The sequence below is a fragment of the Anomalospiza imberbis genome, chromosome 3 (assembly GCF_031753505.1).
Source record: "Anomalospiza imberbis isolate Cuckoo-Finch-1a 21T00152 chromosome 3, ASM3175350v1, whole genome shotgun sequence".
Taxonomy (NCBI): Eukaryota; Metazoa; Chordata; class Aves; order Passeriformes; family Viduidae; genus Anomalospiza; species Anomalospiza imberbis.
Window position 1 is genome coordinate 101,468,821 of NC_089683.1, and position 19,325 is coordinate 101,488,145.

The window sequence follows — 19,325 nt, forward strand, 5'->3', positions numbered from 1 at the left end:
ATATAGCTAGAGAATGTGTTGTGTATGCATACCAAGTAGAATAATCGAGGGAAAAACAGTTAAGATCCGAATGGGATAGCTGCCACTTGCGTTTTGTTATACAGATAGGTTGGTTCATGCACGTGTAGTTTTCAAGGCTCTCAAAGTGATCTTCGTGTTCTAATCCTCAGAGTGCACCTGACAAACAGGGGCCTTGTTTTTCAGAGTCCTCCTGTGCATTGCTGCTGGTATTAACACACTTCACACTGAGCATTATTGCCACATATAATGAGGCAGCTCCTGAGTTACACACTTGTCTGGCTCACGGCTCTAGAACGCCATTTTCCCTATCACAATTAAACAAGCCAGCACTTCAGAAGCATTGCAAGTTCAGTTACAGCCAGTACTGCACCAGCGAGAGTCTGTCTGCAGAATGGAGATGGCAGATGCCAGAGGGGCTTTGTGTCCTGGATAGTAAAGCGTAGATTGTTTGTGACCAATGTCAATAATATTCTGAGGCTAATGGCAGAGGATGATACTTGGTGGAAGTAATCAAAAAAATAAAAATCTCAATGAAGTGGTAAGATTTGTTTTCTGTTTCCTTAAGCATATTACATCTTTACACAGACACTGGCAAGAAAAAATAATATGTGCTTAGTTGTTTCGATTACAGTTGTCACCTTTTATCTTTGGATCTATAATAGAAAGATTTAATGGCACTTTTAGGTATAAAAAGAGAGACAAGAAACACATAATGCAAAGAGACAGAGACATGACAGATTCACATTTTTTCTTTTTCTTTTTTTGGCTGTTTGTATGAAAATAACCTTAGCCCTAAAATTTTGATGAAACTCTAAAAAATATCTATTGCGCTTTATATAGTTCAAGTTGTAAAGTTAATTGGCTTGTCTTTTTATCTCACCACTGCCATGTTAAATTTGATCTGATGTCTCTTCTTGGGATGGAACTCACATCTGTGTAACCACAGCAGAAGCCATGTCAGCAGCAACAGCCCTCAGCGAGACCCTTCTCTCTGCAGGGTTTGGAGCTTGCCAGCACAAGAAATTTATTTTTCTTCCCCTTCAAACGCCTCTTCTCTAATTTATCTCATTAATTACAATTTCCCTCCCTATGGGGTCACTCAGTCGTGCTTTACCAAAACACTTAAAACCAGCACAAACATAAAAATGCCTCCTTTTTCCTGAGGTACCTGGCCAATTGAAATGTTCAGCACAACTCACTCAGTGCCACTGAGACACCTCCTGCTGAAGAGGGCAAGGGCTTCCTGATCCTCTCCTCTCCCTTTGTCCCCCTTCCCTCACACTGCACATTTTCCTCTCACACTTTTCACATTTCCCCCTCACACATGGCACATCTTCCCCCACTGCATTTCCCCCCCCACTCTTAGAACCTTTTCCCCCTCACACTTTGCTGGCTTTCCCTCACACTTTCCACTTTTCCTCCTCATATTTTGCACTTTTCCATTTGAATTTTACCCTTCACACTTTGCCCTATTTCCCCTTCCACTTTCATTTTTCCTTGACATTTTGTACATTTCCCCTCACACTCTGCACTTTTCCTGCCTCAAGCTATCCTTTTTTTCCTCACACTTCACACTTTTCCCCTCACACTTTGCCCATTTTCCCCTCACATTGTGTACTTCCCCCTCACTTCACACTTTTTTCTGTACTTTTGCCTTTTTTCACTCTTCACATTTTCCCCTCTCACTTTGCTTTTTCCCTCACACTTTCCACTTTTCCCCCTCACATTTTGCACTTTTCCCCTCACACTTTGCACATTTCTCCCTAGCATTTCCCACTTTTCCCCCTCACATTTTGCACTTTTCCCCCCTCACACCTTGCACTTTTCCCCTCACACCTTGAGCATTTTCCCCTCACACCTTGCACTTTTCCCCTCACATTTCACTCTTCCCCTCACACTCTGCACCTTCCCTGCCTCACTCGGCATTTTTCCCCTCCCACTTTGCACTCTTTCTGCACTTTTGCCCTTTTTCTCTCACACTCTGCACTTTTCCCCCTCACACTTTCCATATTTTTGGACTTGATTCCCAAAGCACGCATAAGTGGCCAGCTAAAGTTTGGTGCCAGCTAAGCAGATAACAGATCCATTTTAATGTTTTTATTGTGCACTGGAACAGGCCTGAAAAAAAAGAACAAGTGTGGAGGAGAAATACAAAAGTGTCTATTGTACTCTTAGTCACAGACATTCCCAGTACCTCAAAATTAGAAATGTGCACTTGCACACTTGCATAAAGATTGTCTAGGCTTTGATCTAACTCTAGAAATGTACCTGAATTAAAAATTTCCAAGAGTTTGGAAAGGCACTGTGAAGCCTGGAAATGTCTCTCTATGCCCCTCTCTGTATTTGTACACTCGTGCAGAAATACGTGAAGCAGTTTCTTAGAGAATGGTTCCACAGAGCCCCTCAAACTGCTGCTCCATGCAACCTTCGGCGTGGTGGAATTGATGCAGAGATCAAAAAAAAACCCACCACACTGGGAACCAAGTGAAGTCAACAGAATCTGGCATTTTTTCATTACAATTTTATAGGAAGGATAAGTGATTTCCTACTAGAAGAGGACTATATCGAGAGGTTCCATTGAATTTCCTGACTGTGATCAGCTTCATTGTATGAAACATGGGAAGTGTTTCTGCATCCCTGGCTCCACCTAATTGCTCCTAAATAGTTACAAGGGAGGGAAAAATTAAAATAAAAGCACAAATGAAGTGGCAAGTTCTACGCATTTCACAAGAATTCCTTATTAACTCCAGCACATGATCCCATACTTTTCAAGATCTATTACAATTGATTAAATACATGAATGTTCCTGATTAGGAGAAAACCACATAAAAATGTAACTGTTGCTTTGTCCACAAGTATCAAGGCTCTTTTCTAGTCAAGATCTGTCTGCTCTAAATACAACAGAAGCCACTTCTGTTATCCCAGATCCTTTTTCCTGGCAGCAGTCTTCAGGCAGGTGACACACTTCTGGCAAAAAATCTATCGAAAATCCACAGAATTTCTAGAGGTAATTAAGTGAATCCTCTTTTCTACGGTTCTTGGATCTTGTCAGCATTCATCAATCAAAATATTTTCTTCTGTAGCTCATGAGATCTGGAATATCCCCATCCCTGGGAGATGGTGATCACACATTTGCCACAAAGCAGGAATTCCAGCCAGCTGAAGTGGTTGACAGGATGGACTGTACTTTGTGAATATACTTCTCAGAGGCTCCTCTGCTTGAAGGCTTACTGTGTTATCACAAGGCTCTTCTGACTTCTGTTGGACCAGATCCAGAGGACCGGGCACATTTCTCCTGTGGGGCCTATGACAGTGCTAGGGCAGACACAGGTGACAGCCCCATGGAAAACTGCTCCCATGCAGTTTCCAGGGCTGGAAAAAGCACAGGCTGCTTTTGACACAGAAATCCTTCTCCCACTGCCTAATAAGACACAGGTAACTTGACAAGATCCCGCTTTCCCAACCCCTTTAACAGCCAGCATGACCAGCATGTTGCCCTGGGTGTGGAAATGCTCCTGTGTCCCTAGGAGCTAGCCAGCTCCTCAACATGAGGATGTAAACAAACCCCTGCTCACTCAACACCTGCTAAAAGACATCAGGGTTCAAAACAGGGTCAAGATTCCCAAAGAAGCTTCTCCTGCAGTTCAGTGCCCTCTGCAGAGGTCCAGGATCAAGACCAAAACACCAGCAGTGAAGTAGTCTGGGGGAGATTTAATGAAAGTGCAGCTAACCCTGAGAACTTCTCAAACAGCTGCTTGATCTAAACTTCATCCCCTTATTTTGGCAGGTATGCTGGATGTGCAGCTACTTAATTTTCCTAGGCTCTGCCCAGCCTTGCTCCCAGGAGTCTTCCAGTCCTCCAGGAAAAGTCTTGGGATGGAAAACAAGAAAGGCCCAGCAGACAGCAGAAAACACAACGTACGTGAACACTTTTCTTTGCATTTCATTCTTGCAACTTTAACAACAGCCTTCACTTGTCCCTTAAAATTTGTGGATGATCTGTATGACACTTAAAATGTCCATTTGCTTGTATACAGTAAACAGGTTAGGTCACATGGATCTTAAACATTTCGATCCGCGTATTTGGAAACTTCACAGTGCTTTCCATTTGTATACACCCATGCTGTTATCCACTCAGTTATAATGTAACTAGAAAGCACGATTGTGCCAAGAGATGTTATTAAAGCAAAAAAGAAAACAAACAAAAAGGAAGCGAGACAATTAATTGGCACCTTGTATCTCCCAGTCAGCAGCACAGAATTGCAATAGTATATTGTCTGACAGTGAAATCAGGTTTATTCCAATGCAATCTGTAACAATAATCATATTTGCTGTAATCCCACACAACTGAGCAGTCCTCTCAATTTGAAGATAAGAATCCAACAAGCAAAGCAGATACTCCGTAATCCAGTGAGAGATCTGTAAATCGTGTCCCACTGGGAATTCTCTCTCACAAACAAGCACTGCAATTTACAGCTCATTAGCTATTAAAATTTCATGCATAATGTGGAATAGGATGCACAGAGTCCTGGTGTGTCTCTTGACACTGGGCACACATTAGCTACTGTCTGCTCTCTAGCTTTGTGAGCCAGCAGAGAAGCTCACAAGATGAATTTACATAAAATTCACACTGTGTGGGACACAACGTGCCAGAGCCGCTCTGGTGGCACTTGCATCCAAGTGATGCTGAAACCTGCTTGGCTTTCCAGACACATGTTCTACTACTACATTGCTATGGGGTAACTGGAGTTTCTGCTATATTTAGTTTTACAAATCAGGGCAGGACTCACAAGGAGAGAACACGGTACGAGCTCAGCCCAGACTGAAAAGACCCAACCCTACAAGTGGGTTACTAGACCTCACCCCCGTTATCTTAGTGCTGCTTTTTTTAGAAAACACAGTGAGGATGGCAAAGACTCTCAGGCCTCAGGTCAGGGTCTGCAGATACATCAAAATATCAGAGTACCAACCACCATTTACACACCATGAGCAGAAATCATCAGCAGCTCCTCCATTTTAGCAGTTCTCTCAATGATCAGTAACGGCAAAAATTCACACTAGTCAGACAGCGTTATCAAATTAATAAGTAGAAGAACAGTAATAGATCTGAATTACTGCATCTGGTCTTTAGTGAAGCATTTAATGAAGTTTTAAACTCAGATTTTTCCTAATTGGAAAAACTAATCTGCAAAAAAGCTCAGATAGAAATAAATTGAGGTCAGCTTAAAATATCAGGGTTTCTTTGAATTTGAAAGCTGAACTGCACAAGATGTCCAGAGGCTGAACACCGATCAGCAGTAGTTCTGTTTTCATAAAGTCCTTAATAATGTGAAAAAGCAGAATCAACAACACAGGGTTTAAAATACAGACAGTTCTCTGCTGGCTGTTAGCAAAACAAGAGGGCAAAGCTGTCATGAACCAGGTAAATGGGACACAAATCAAATGACAACACACAAATAACAATTCAAGCTACATAGCTAATCACTAGAGCAAAGAAAAATCCAAAATACAGAGGGGAATAAGGAAGAAGATGCCTAGGAATCTATTACCCTGAGAAACAGATGAGACACAGAGAACAGCAACCCATCTGTATAAGAAGCTGCATCAAAAATGGTGATTAAGAAAAAGGAATTAAACAGGTAATGAGACCAGAGTAAGCACTAGAAAACTGGGGGTGAGTGTCTGAAAAAGCTTGGCAGTGCTTCAGCTAAGTGTGCTAGGAAACAGTCTTGCAGTGGATTTATTGGTTGTCTCATTGCTTAAATCCTTTAAGATCAAAGCAGGACAATATCCTGTTGTGTTCAAATCTCATTTCCTTTCTCTAAACTTGGAGGAAAACATAATGGATCCGATCCTGCCCTCAGTTATAGTCGCTGAAATACCTTCTGTAATTAGAGTTACCTGGCCACAAACCAAAACAAGCTGTCTTGGGGAACATGTTCTTGAAAGAGAAATGGAAAACTCCCTCAAGTAAGAAAGGAACAGAGCAAGATTCCTTGCTCCAGCCTTGAATGGGTACAGCCCAATAAGACACAGGGAGATGTGAACATAAACAGAGAATGATACAAGATCAGGATAAATTATCCTATATATATGATTTATCCTGATACAAGATCAGGATAAATGCTTACTGAATGACAAGTCAGTGAGGGAAAACATGGGAAGGCACACATGTTGTGTCTAAGTAGCCAACATAAAAGAGCTTGCTCAGTATCCATTAATCCATGCAGAAATATAGCATGCCCAAGGACACTAAGACCCAGAGCTTTGTGCAGAGGAAGGCTCGTCAAGGAAAGCAGAGTTCAGCGCGTCTAAATCAGGAATGCTTGTCATTCTAATGAAGCTATCATATCCACTTTATCATCTGTACAAGTGTACAGAGAAAACCAAGAGTGGATACTATTATTTACTTTTTTGGGGGAGTGGCAAGAAAATGTTTGCAGATAGAAAACCACTTTTCTGAACTATCAGGACGAGGCACCGCAGCCCAAGACACTTAATTCACTCCAGGGAAGAAATATTTCCTCCAAGCTTCCACACAAGCCATGCCAAACAGCAAATCTACTTAAATCAGAATTAAAACTTAGGGAGCATTCCAAGGACACTGACATCTCCAAGGGAAAGGAAGAACTGAATGTCATCTGAGGGAAAAAAAAACAGGTTTCCAAATCTCACTGGTGCCTGTAGGCACGAACCATGTGGATTTAACAAGATCTTAAAGCCAACTGCAATGTTGAGTGTGGTATTTATTTACTTATTTTATTAGAAGTCAGGCTTTTTCAGCCCTTTTCAAGCTCTCAGGAAGGAAGGGCTCTAACCCACAGAGGCTACACAGTCTATGAAAAGGAGCTATTTTTTTCTCCAGTAATGCAAGAAAACAGCAAAACATATACTGAAGCAGGGAAGATTCTAAGCACTCAACATTTTTTCTTCCTTAAAATTTATACCTTGGAAACATGTTTATTTTGATGGATATTGATTGTTTCAATGCCTGCAGCAGCTTTAAAACCCTCTGCTGTTACAATGTGTGGTCACAGTTCAGAGATTCTGGTAAGCAGAGGTTTCATGATAAGGAAAACTAGTCTTGCAGCAGTTTCTAAAACTTCAGCAGGTAGATGTATACAAATTTAAATAACCAGTAATTGTTAAGGAGTGGGAGAAAACCCCAAGCAACCAATCTCTCCTAAGTCTCAAAACTGAAGCAGGGTTTTACAGCCACAAACCCATCCTCTGCTCTTGACTTCTCAGTAGATATGTAGTAGAAATTCCTTTTGACAGGATATCCCTTACAGGATATCAGAAGAGTTAGTTTAGATCCAGTTAAATCCACATAACCACTACAAAACCACCTTTACACCAGTCCCTAGCTAGCAGTGGAATGAGCACTTTTGCAACATGGCAGATTTCTAAGGCAGCTGAGAGGAAAGGATTTAAATCACATTTAAAAACACCATTAATCCCAGCAATACTACAGTTATTTCTGACAAACTTGAAAGAGGGACATCACTGGAATATGCTGTCTTGCCAAACCTCTCAAAAAACATCCTCTGTACAATGCCTCAGAGTGATCCTGGGAGATGGAATAATGTTAAATGTTGGCTCACTTCCAATTGCTAAGTTGCACTAAAAGACATCTAAAATATGTATTTTTTTCTGCTAAGTGATACTCTCTACATAAGCTATTAATGCACTTGCCAAAAAGACTGCCCTGTAGTATCACAGGAAGGGATAAGAGCATCAATGTACTGTAAATGCTGAAAAAAATCTAAGAGAGAAAAATCACAGGTGACATTTTTACTTCCAGAAACTCCTGCAGCTGAAAATATATTAATATTAAAGAGAAGGGAGAAAGAATAAAAGGGTGGCACTGCAAAAACAGTGCAAATAAACTGAAAAGAAGGGTTTTTAGTCCCTTTAAAGGGCCTTCCTTATCTGTTCTTTAAACTTGGTTCTGTAGCTGCAGGCACTGCAGTGGACAATCCCTTCCATAAACAACTTGAGCTGTCTCCTAGTAACAATTGTGGCAAGCACATTTCTTTCTCTCTCAGTATTTTTTCATAGAGCAGCACAGAGGTAAGAAAGAGAAAACAATTTCTATTTCTGCTCCTTGTTTTTCTCACGTGGAATGTGTTTGGAGAATTGTTTACCTGGGCTGATTGCTTGATTAGATTCTGGTGAGGATTGTTTGAGTCTGGTGGCCAATCAGATCCACCTGTGGCTGGATTCTCAGAGAAGGTCACGAGTTGTGAGTTAGTTAGATATGGTAGTTAGAAAAAGTAGGTAGGTAGTTTTAGTATCTCCTTTAAATAGTATATTAATGTATTATAGTATAGTTATAATAAAGAAATCATTCAGCCTTCTGAACTGGAGTCAGACATCATTTCTTCCGACCGGGTTTGCCTGCATTTACAATAAACAATCACTTTTTTTGCCTTCTTTGCTACCTCTGGTATTCTGTGCCAGGACCATATTGTTAGGAAAGTTTTCCTAATTTCCAGCCTAAATTTATTCAAGGCCACTTGATCCCTGTGTGTTCTTGTGCCAACATTGTCCTTTAGTTTACAAGCCTTCTTTCTGCGTTCAACCCTGCTGTATTTACAGATGTATTCCAGCTGAAGGATATTGTTAGATGACTGCATCTGACACCAGAAGGGAAACTTCCTCATGTGGATGCTGTGTTCTAGCAGGGCCCAGACTCCATTGCTCTGAGAGCCCTGCTCTGACAGATCCCACACATCCCAAAACACTCAAGGATCAGCCTGGCTCCTCAAGGCACAGACTGACTGTCTGTTGAGTTGAGCCAACCAGAGAATGAGGCAAACCCCAAAAATGACACATGAAAGGGGACGGCCCAATGGCAGTGAGCCCATTTGTGGCTCCCAGTGGATCCCAGCAGCCTTCACTCCCCGTGTCCTCAGGGGCCCTTTCCAGCTGAAAGCACTACATTTGTACAAGTCATAATGAAGAGTCAAACCAAGCCATGTTTGTCCAAACTTTATCTACGTTTGTTTCCTTCAGCACTTGAGTCCAGGCTACTTTATATTTTCAGAAACAAATCTTTATTCAATATTTATCTTCAAATCATAAATTCTGCTGCTAAAATTGAATACTTCCCTGTGCTCCATAAAAGAGGCAGCAACAAGCACAAATGAAACAGTTTTACTGTTGGACTAAGTTTTCTATTTATGGGCTCTGACAGTCTGAGGCCAGGTCAAACACAATACAGGCAGGCAACTGCAGAAAAATATCTGTGCATAACCCCTGAAACGCAGTGTTGACATAGGAGTCTCTCATCGCTGAGCAAAAGCTCCAGCTGGAGGGAATGAGGTTCTAAAACCTCCAAAGCTGTCTTTACTTTGTGGTCCTGTCACCCCACGTTCTTTCAGCCATTCCCAGTGCTAGGACATGGGGTGAAGGCTGCCTGTAGGGTTTGATCCCAGGGCCCACCAGGTGGGTTCCAGGTGGTGGAACAGGAGTCACTGGTGTGGTCACTTCCATGTTAGATAGCACAGGGCTGGGCTGACTGCAGAACCTGCGTTGGCACCAGGAGTTTATGCTACGCAGCTCTGAAGACAAATTCCACAGTAAGTGTGGGCCATTTCACACTCAGCACTGTTTCACTGATGTCAGTGGCGCTATTCCTAATACCAGTTACCAGGTCCAAAATGGATTTCTGCAAAGCTCATGCTTCTTTCAAAGTACCTGCATTATACATTGAAGATCACAAAATTTGCCTTCCCAGGATCCTGAATATAATTTTGGTATTTTCATTCTCTACTGCCAACAGCAGAGTAGAGTGTTCAGTGTTGCAAAATCCACTATCACTAGTCCACATAACTGTTTTCAGTAGGTACAGTTCAAAGATGACACAATTTACCTGCAAAGCAGATGCAAAAAAACTCTTATAATTGAGGACTTTCCATTCTGAATGATTTTTACATTTAGTTTTTCACTTGAGATGCAATGTTCCAAACAACTGCAAGATCTGAAATTAATTTTACAGTTTAACTAGAAAAAACGGCCTCCAGTGTATTACAGAAATACATTTTGCAAACTCATTTTCACAAATAGTTTCCATTAACTTATTTATGCTGACACATTATCCATACTAACATTTGTTGCATATTTTTTGCACATTTGTTGCATGTTTTTATTTTAAAACAATTTTAAAAAAAGTTTTCTGGTAGGCTACCTAACTTAGCACTTGCTGCTGACAGCCTGGGCTAGACTACAACTTCGGTGTGGCTTAAACATATCAAAGAGTAATAAATCATGACTGGAATCTATTGTTCTGTCAATATTTGAGACAGAAACAGTGCAGAGAGCTCTTCTCTTGTACAACTGGAATGCTGGAAAATACTGGCAATCCCAAAGTTAATGGGCTTTTGGATAAATATTCTTACTTTCCAGGGTTCCATTGGGAGGCCAAAGAATTCCAACTGTTTTGTAACACTTCCTACAAATGTTTCATACCAGAAGGCCCAACCATTTGCCTGAATGATTTATACGTAAGAATTTATGCTTTAAATATTATGAAGTATGTCTTAAAAGTAGAGCCATGGCTGCATGGTGCTTGTTTTTGCCATTAAAATCTGTTACCTAGGAAATTACCCCCTTCTGCCACCAAAAGAATCCAGGGTGTAATTATTCTTAAACAGTTACTAGAAGGTGAATTTAATGCGGTGGGGTGAAAATGTTTAAATTGCATAGACGTTTAAAGGATGAAATACACATTTATTCTGGAGTGAATACTGCCTGGTGTTAAGGCTGCCATGGGAAAAATACATACAATAGATGCTGTATAAAATTAAATATAACTTAATGATAATTGCTTAATTTATTTTATTACCTAAGAAAAACTCAGTGCAACAACTACCAATAAGCGTGCACTGCAAAACAGAATTAATACTGGAATTCATGGAGACAGTCATGCAACCAGCTCCTCTACAATCCTTCTAAATACATGTCAAACCTAAGATGACACACAGCAAATAGAGAGAAAATCTGGAGAAAGAAACACTATTAAATATAAGAGCAAAGCTCTTTTTCTCTGTACAGATCTAAAGGTTTGGCCCTTTAAGATTAAAGAAGCAGAGATAATATTTAAATAAATGCATCCTTTAGAGGGGAAAAAAAAATCAACATCTTTATGCCATTACTTAAAGCACTTTCACACTCATTTTTTATTCTTCCACCACAAAAACCACTCTAAAAATAAAGGCTGATAATAACCTAACCCTTGCCTTGCTCCCTCCAAGCATGATGGTGGAAACACATATTTTATGGCTTTAGTTTTTTCACACCTCCTTTCCCTAGCAGACCTTGGGTTTGTGCTTTGGTTCCCTGCTTTCATTTCCAGTTGGGTACGTGGGTACAGCTTTCTTGCACACCTGGAGTGTGGAAGTGACACAGGATGTCCCCAGAGTTGGGGTTGTGGCTCTGTGGTTTCCAGAGCACTTTCCTGGTTTCAGAATGAAAGGTTTCAACTGAGACATTGGGATTTGAGCTCTCAAAGCTCCTTTTGAACTCAGAAACTTTCAGAAATGAATTGCATCATTAAGTAAAGGAAGAACCACGTGTTTCTGTGGAATGGGAAACACACATATGTATGGTAAATTCTTTTCCAGCCTCACAGCCCCCAGCACACTTCTGCTGACAGGGAGAGACTGCTCAGCACTACGAGGGACTTCCTCCTGCTTCCACCCGATAAGGGAACACATTCTGCAGTGAATTAATCTCCTTCACTGCATGACACAAAGCATTAATCACAACAGTTTACCTGAGCCGCAATAAAACACTACTCCAGACACTTAACCTATGCAGATGTCAAGCCCGCCTATCTGCTGATTTTGCAAAAGCTCCACCGTATCCCAGCAATAAATGCACCTAAAATACATCAGTGACAAGCAGGAGCACGGGCAGGAGTTTTACTCAGAACTCTGTAACCTCAGGAACTTCACCAGCAACAACACCAGCATTAGATTTTACCAAGTACCTGAGGAGTTGCAAAAATTTAAAATATTATGGACAGCTCTTGCTTACTGTGGTGAGCAGCAACAAGTGCAACAAAAGGGCTACAATGGTGACCAGGGGGATTATGAAATCCTAAAAGCATTTGAATAGTGCTGTGAAAATTGAGAAACAGCACAACAACTCCCCAGAAATTAATTTAATTAGCTATGAGAGAATCATTAATAGAGAACATTGTGCTACAGTGGATGTGCATAGACAATGAGCTTGGACAGGAAATTGGGAAGAACAATCATCAGACAAGTGAAGGTCTAGCACTATCCAAACAGGGAGCAAGGAGTCAGGTGCTGCACATAGCTTCCACTTAAAAAATTTGGATTTACATTTTTAAGGAAAAAAAAATCCCTGATTTTATTTAAAAGAACTTTTCAAAGCATGAAATTTTATTTGCTAACAAGCAGGTGCATCACACTTTTGGAAATTGCCTCGGTACCTGTGTTCATGTTTCTGGCCAAAACTGTCTGGAAATTTCACTTCAACAACCCTGGCAGCAGGAAGCCTGGGTGATCATCCCTTTTACAGATCACCATATTAAAAGGTTAAACCACTGCTCTAAATATGTGGTTACATTTTGGTGACATTTTATAGACACTGAGCATTTTTTGACAATTATTCCATGAGTGTAGAAATGAATGCACACCTACACTTCATTTAATATACAGTGAATTGCATTCCCAACTCAGAGCAGATGCACAGAAAATATTGTGTCCCCATGTCATTCCTGATTAGCCAATTCCTGTCATTTTAAGGCAATAAGCTTGGGATTTACACTGGAATTGCTGCCAGTTCCTGCAGCTCAGCTGCCAGACAGGGAGGTGGTTCTTCAGCACAGAGGTGGTTCTCAGGTTGTGCCAGCTGGACCCCAGTGCACAAGCCTGAAAAGGGAAAAAAAAAAACCCACAACAATCCCACTAAAAGAATTAACTCTCTGTGATCTGCCTTTCCCTTGTTCAAGTCAGCATTTTCAGAGAGAACTGATTCTTTAAGAGTAACATAAATCACACCCGGGACGGGAGGCACCTGTGGAACAGCAAATGTGTGCACCAAGGTAAACAGCTGGAGGTGTCCCCCAGATCCCATTGGAGGGTGGTGGCAAACACCACCACAGCACCCTTCTTCCTGGGCTGTTTAATGTTTTCTCCTTATTTCTAGTCAGAGGGTGATTCCATTTTGACTCTGGCATTCTGCTGGCACACCAGCACACCTCCTTCTAATAAATCCTCTATTTGGTTTATATGAAGTGCTAATATTTGGGTAACAAGGATGATCTTTTAGGTAACAGACTTTCCTGCTGCTGGTGGGAAATAAGGTAAGCACAGAGCATAGTTCTAATATTTGCACAGATGAGAAAGGAGGTCACATCGTGTTTCCATTTACTCAAGGTACTGTTCCTAGTGACGTCAAAGGACAGTTTGTATAAATATGGCCAAGAAGCAGGATTTAACCCCCCACCAAAACATCTGGAAACACTCAATTTGATTGGACTAGAAAAAAAGGAAGACTTAAGAGAAAAAATTAGAAGTGTTTGAGAGAACATTGCTGGTGACATCGATTTCCTTCAGGAAGACATCAAGGTGAGAAGGTTTCCAGGGAGAGGTGGCAGTGCCTTCAGTTAACCTCTAGACTCCTGCATCTTTTTTGACTTTTTAGATCCACAATCTCTGGACCAAGCCATCTTTCTTTCACATTAGATCTGTTTTTCAGGATACTCCCATGCCTCTAAAACTTCTAAAGTGTAAACACATCAAAAGCTGGGCTAATCTTTAGGATATGTGGATTGGAATAAAACAGGATGCAGACACAAACTGAATGCCATTTTAAGACTTGCGGTGGTAGCAAAAATCTGCAGAGATTTGTGCAGGAGTTCTTTCACTGTTTTTGGCTAAGTGCCCAGCTAAGTCCTGAGAACACTTGAGATGTTCAAAAGGGAATTTTCTGTGATTATAGCATGAAATACACTGAGTTGATCTCATATCTTGCATTGTACACCACTTTATCCAAAAGCAGAGGGCTAGACTTAATAGTATTATTAAATGATAGAATTATCATGCTCTTAGTTCTATTGTCCCTGATTTTTTTCTTTCAACTTTACATTTTAGATGCTAGTAAACATCCATTGTGATAGTCAGGTTTCTGCTGAGGGTCACATACCAGGGCAACTCTTCTGCCAATCACACACACTGCAAAGCAAGCAGGGAAACCAGCCCCATCCTTCCACACCTGATACCAACCAAACACATTTTAAAATGCACCACAGGATGTCTCACTGGCCTGTATGATCCCAAAAGCAGACAGCTGGGAAAGCAGCTGGATTTTGAACCAAATTTTGCTTTAGCATGTAGGACAATTGAGTTACTCTTTCTGAGTACAGCAGGAGTGTGAAATCCACTGACCTTTCTTTGCTAGGTTGCTGTTAGGTTCATACTTCTCAATCAGCACTTGAACTTGTTCTTGTTTGAGTGGTGGATAAAGGATCTCATTTAATCGTGGATCCCGTTGCTTCAAATTTATGAAGTCCATCATCTGATCAACAGTAAGGTAGGGTTTGCTCTTGGCACCACTAGAGGGAAATTAAAGCAACAGCAAAGTCATTTTAATACATTTTCTTGAAATCTTGTTCCACGTCTGAAGCTTCCCAAGGAAATTGAAACAAGATTCACACAAAACTATCATACAACAAAAACATCGTTCCACTTTGTCTCTGGACTAATTTATTTTGCCAAAAGTTCTTCATCAGACATCTAGGAGGAAGATCTTTGACAATGTTCAGCATTACAAGCATCAATGGGAAGACTTGGAGCAATGCTAAATGCCTTTCATTCCTCTGAATTCTTGGAATTAAGCTATTTTTTAAAAGTAAAAGAGAAAAGAGCCGTGGGATTCAGTCCCGAGCTTGCCACAAACACTCTGCTGGCATTCCTGGCCCAACTATTTGGGTTTACTGCTGAATAACAGCAGCCCTGATTTCATTATTCTTGTAATTTGTATGGGTTCTTTTTTTATAAACCTTCTAAAAGCTTCGAGGTGCTCTGTAATGCAAGCAAAAGGATGTCTATTTAGAGAGTCCATGAAAAGAGCAGAGTTTGGTACAATTGTGCCCGCACAGAAATCCAGGAAGCCTCTGGGCCAGGAGATGAGCTGAGGGCTGTCTGGAGCACTCAGGCCTGGCCCAGCTCTGCCCTGCCAGGGAGCAATGGGAAGCCTCTCCTGGGTGCAGGAGGAGCAAACTGGGACAGGGCTGTGCTCCTCTAAAACCCCGACCTTAGGGACAACAACCCCAAAAGGGGAATGTGAGCACAGTCATGTTGCTAAAATGCGTTCACCAATTGCTTTGGGGTGTATTTTGGAAATTGCTTTCCTCTCATGTTGCTTACTGTTCTGACTCCATTGATCAGGCTCTGCTGAAAGTGGAAGTACACAGATTGCTGCAAGGGGTAGAAGCACCAGGAGTTACAGAGCTCAAAACTGAATGTATGAAATCAGTTGTAGCCGGCTGCTAATTTAATTTCACAGAGTGAATTCATCGTATACGAATCCTAAAAGTTACTGCATTTTTTTGCCAGTCCTAATTAAGCTTTTGGGGGTGATTATACATATTTTCATGCCTATTTCGTGCTGTTATTGCTTATTACTCTTCTTTCTTTACTTTCCTGGAAAACTAAACTATCCTGATCAATGCAGAAAAGCAAGACCTGGCAGTTCTGCTCCCCTAGGAACAAATTCCTTTAAAACTCAAGCCATCAGAAGTGGAGGTAAAATCCTGGGAGAGAAGGAACCCTTGATCCAAGATTAAATAACAGCCCTGCTTGACATTTAAATCTGTTACTGGCCAGCACTGCATGCTGCTATAGTATAAATAACCTACTTTGCCATGCCCAGCCCATAAAATCAGTGAATGGGAAAAATAAATAAATAAAGCAATGAGAGTCCTTCCTTACAACTCGGAAAAGATGTGGTCGATCTCAGGCCGAGGGCAGAGGTTGTTTAAGAACACTCTGTACACTTCTGGCGTGAAGTCATCTTGAGGGATTGAATCATTCTGTGAAATGGGGAGAAAAACAGTGAAAGAGAGATAAAGCACTTTTATACTTTCTTTGCAAACAGATCACTCACTTTTTGGATGCTTTTGATTTCCTTCCTGCAACCTAGAGAAGGTTCCTGCAGGATTCTAAGTTTCCCCTGAATCACAGAGCAGCTTAAAGAGTACATCTTTAAAAAATAGGTACAAACACACCTATGAGCTTCCATGAGGCACAGTCATCCCACTCTCTGAGCACCTGGGAAGGAAGAGGAAGGCACATCTCCTCATCTAACCCCTTCACCCACAGCAGAAATAGGAGTATCAGCCCTGATGAAGCCTCTGAGCTCATCCCCAGAGGTGCTGAGCCTGTGTTTTTGAGAGAGCAGAACAGCAGCGTCACAGAGGATGAGGATGTCACTCATCTTTCCAAAGCTGTCACATAACTGGGGAACAAACTGGGTCACTGTGTCATTACTAATACACTTGTTCCCTGACAGCAGCAGCAATTCTGCCTTTTCCTTCCTGAAGATACATGTTCAAGATGCCACAGTTCTGGGCAAGACTCAAGCAGCACAGCATTTCCATCCGTCTTTGTCCTAAACACTCAGTGTAACACATTTGGCAATCAGATTTCTTTTAGATGAATTGATAAAATTGCTCTCCTGCAGAAGACATGCCAGTATTTTTTTTTTCCATACATCTTCTACAATGTCGAGTGATTTAAATTTAGTCCAAATTCTAGATGACAGTTTAATCACCCTCACTACATTTTTCTCCAAAAAAATCAAATTATTGGAGGCATTTACTGTACTGAGTAAGTCCTTTGCATGAAGCTTGAGAGTCCTTCATCCAAAGCTATGACATGTGGTCTCTGGGAGCACCACGGGCCCACAGGATGCCTCCCCATGCTCCAAAATGTGATGAACTAGAGGAGGAAAATGGTAACTTGGGCACAAAGCTGTTTGCTTGGCAGGCTGTTGGAGCCTGGCCAGCTGGGGAGCGAGCTGCTGCTGGGGCAATCAGTGGCTGTATTTATTCTGCCTGTTTAGCACCGTTGCCAAGGGAACCGGAAGCATCACTCAAGCCTTTGTCAGACACAAGGAAACTTTTCTATATTTTTCCTGCTTTAGGTTACAATAAATAAACGATGCCACAGGTGTCGCTTTGTCTCCTTTCATCTGAAACCTATGCAGGATTGAGAGGGTTTTATTCTGTTTCTCTCCACAAGAGCAGATTGACCAATCTGGGCTGTTCCTCTGCTCTGCCTGGACAACCATCTCCAGGCTCCAGCATTCTAAGGTGACCCCATCAGACCCTTGTGCCCTCCTTCTTTTGGCAGACTGCGAGTGGCTGCAGGGTGAGCCGGTTCAAAACTTACCCATTCAAAACCTCCCTGTGTGTTTTACATGGGATCAATCCCTGAGCCAGGTAACTCACTGCTGCCAAATCCAGTGAAAGAGTAGATGGAGAAGTGGGAATGCTGAGGGTAGAGGATGAAAATAGCTCCTTTCAGTGAGGGCTGCCAGTGCCACTAAACCTGCCCCCATGACACTGAAAAGCTGTGGAGCTCTCAGTGCTGACACCTGTGTTTGCCTTAAGGCTGGGATTCTCAAAGCTTGGGAATTTTCTTGTTACAGTTTTTAACCCTGTCCTCCCCTGATCCCTCTGCTTATAATCCCTGTCCAGCAGGGTGCTGCTCCTCAGCCGAGGGCTTTTGAATCTGATTACCACAGAACTAGAGTTCCCAATCAAGCTACTATTTTTTTCTTTACAAGGGATTTGAAGGTGCTCACCTGAACAAATGTGGATCTCTTCCAATAACCTGAGATCCAGGCTCTGATTTGCCACTCAGACCCAATTAATAGACATCAGTTTGCCTCCCCATGTCTCCAAACACCCACTACAAAGAGAATAACCAACACGAGCCAGCAGGCATAAATGTATAGAACTTTATAATAGGTATTTCCTACCAGTATCACAATCAGTGGGCTACAAAACACAAATATCTTGATGGGAGATGAAAGCCACCTCAGGCACAACCTCCCACAACTATATTTGGCTTCCAAAAACCTGTCTGCCCCAAGGGATTAAAATATGCTGCCCCCTTACTCAGGCTGGTCTGAGCCATCCCCATTTCAGAGGAACCACCCACACACCTTATGGGCTCATCTCTTTTTTGACACCAATGAACAAAGCACAAACCTTCTGTACCACATCAGAGCATCCCTTGTTTCCAGCTTGGCTTAATACTGGCATTCAATTTTATTCCATGATTAAGACTCTCTACTAATTTCAAGCACTGCTGATTTAGGATTTGCCTGGTAACCTCCCTGCTTTTATAACATCTGTGTCCAGTCTGTTACGTATTTGGCAGCATGAGAGCTAATTCAGATTATTTGCACAGACTGGACTCAAGAGCTGATTATATTATTTTAACAGTCCAGCTCACTGGTGCTTCATTGTGAACCTTGACATTAACTAGAAGGCAAAAACCACTCTTCACAGCCAAAAGGCCAGCTAAAATAAAGCTTTCCAAATTCTGTTTAAGGCACCTTTAACCAAAACAAACAAAAAATATCCAACAATAACAAAAAGCAACTCCAAATTCCAATAAGTAGCCAAGATTAAAAAAAAAAAAAAAAAACAACATAGGGAATCAGGTGGCAAACTCAGAAATTCATTGGGGTATTTTAAAACTTTGTTTAAACATTTATTTAAAGATCCTTCTGCTTTTACATCTGCTGGATGATGACTGTTTCAAAAATCAGGGTTTGATCCTGCAAGACTCTACATAGGCTAGTTCTGACCCAGAAAGAGAGAAATTAATAAAGCCATGCTTTGAAAAAGTGCTTGACTTGAGGCCCATGGGTCATCCCACTGTGATCATGCCCTGCTGCTCGGCTGACTCAGGGCGCTCTCTGGAGTGCTCAGCACTGCAGAGAATCCATCCCTTATTAAGGTCCTTAAATACAAAATAAAGGATTTATTTTCAGCAATTCTGAGGATCCTCTCTGGTGCTACTCCTCAGGAGGAAAACAATTATCTGGGCAATGAGAACTCTTCCTCCCCTTGCACTAAATACTCCTGCAGAGCCTGCAGGTCGTGCCACAGGATCTCCTGGTGCACACACAACACAGGGAATTCCCCAGGGAGTGGGGCTGATGGAGGGGATATTTGTCCTGTCACAGAAGCGTCCACACAGGGACACTCTCCCCTGGCACCTGTGCCCAGAGACAGATGAAGGACTGTCCCA

The 19,325-nt window shown here is 41.7% G+C and overlaps 1 protein-coding gene across 4 annotated transcripts in view; it reads right to left on the bottom strand.

Annotated features, from left to right (window-relative positions):
- The window catches only part of PLCB1 (phospholipase C beta 1), a 338,452-nt gene that overhangs the window by 104,523 nt on the left and 214,604 nt on the right, over window positions 1-19,325 (bottom strand). For all 4 annotated transcript variants that reach the window (XM_068186088.1, XM_068186087.1, XM_068186090.1 and 1 more), the window contains exons 8-9: window positions 15,990-16,090; window positions 14,445-14,611 (exon numbers count right to left, since the gene is read on the bottom strand). In XM_068186088.1, coding sequence (XP_068042189.1) covers window positions 14,445-14,611; window positions 15,990-16,090 — 268 coding nt within the window. The remainder of the gene's footprint in view (window positions 1-14,444; window positions 14,612-15,989; window positions 16,091-19,325) is intronic.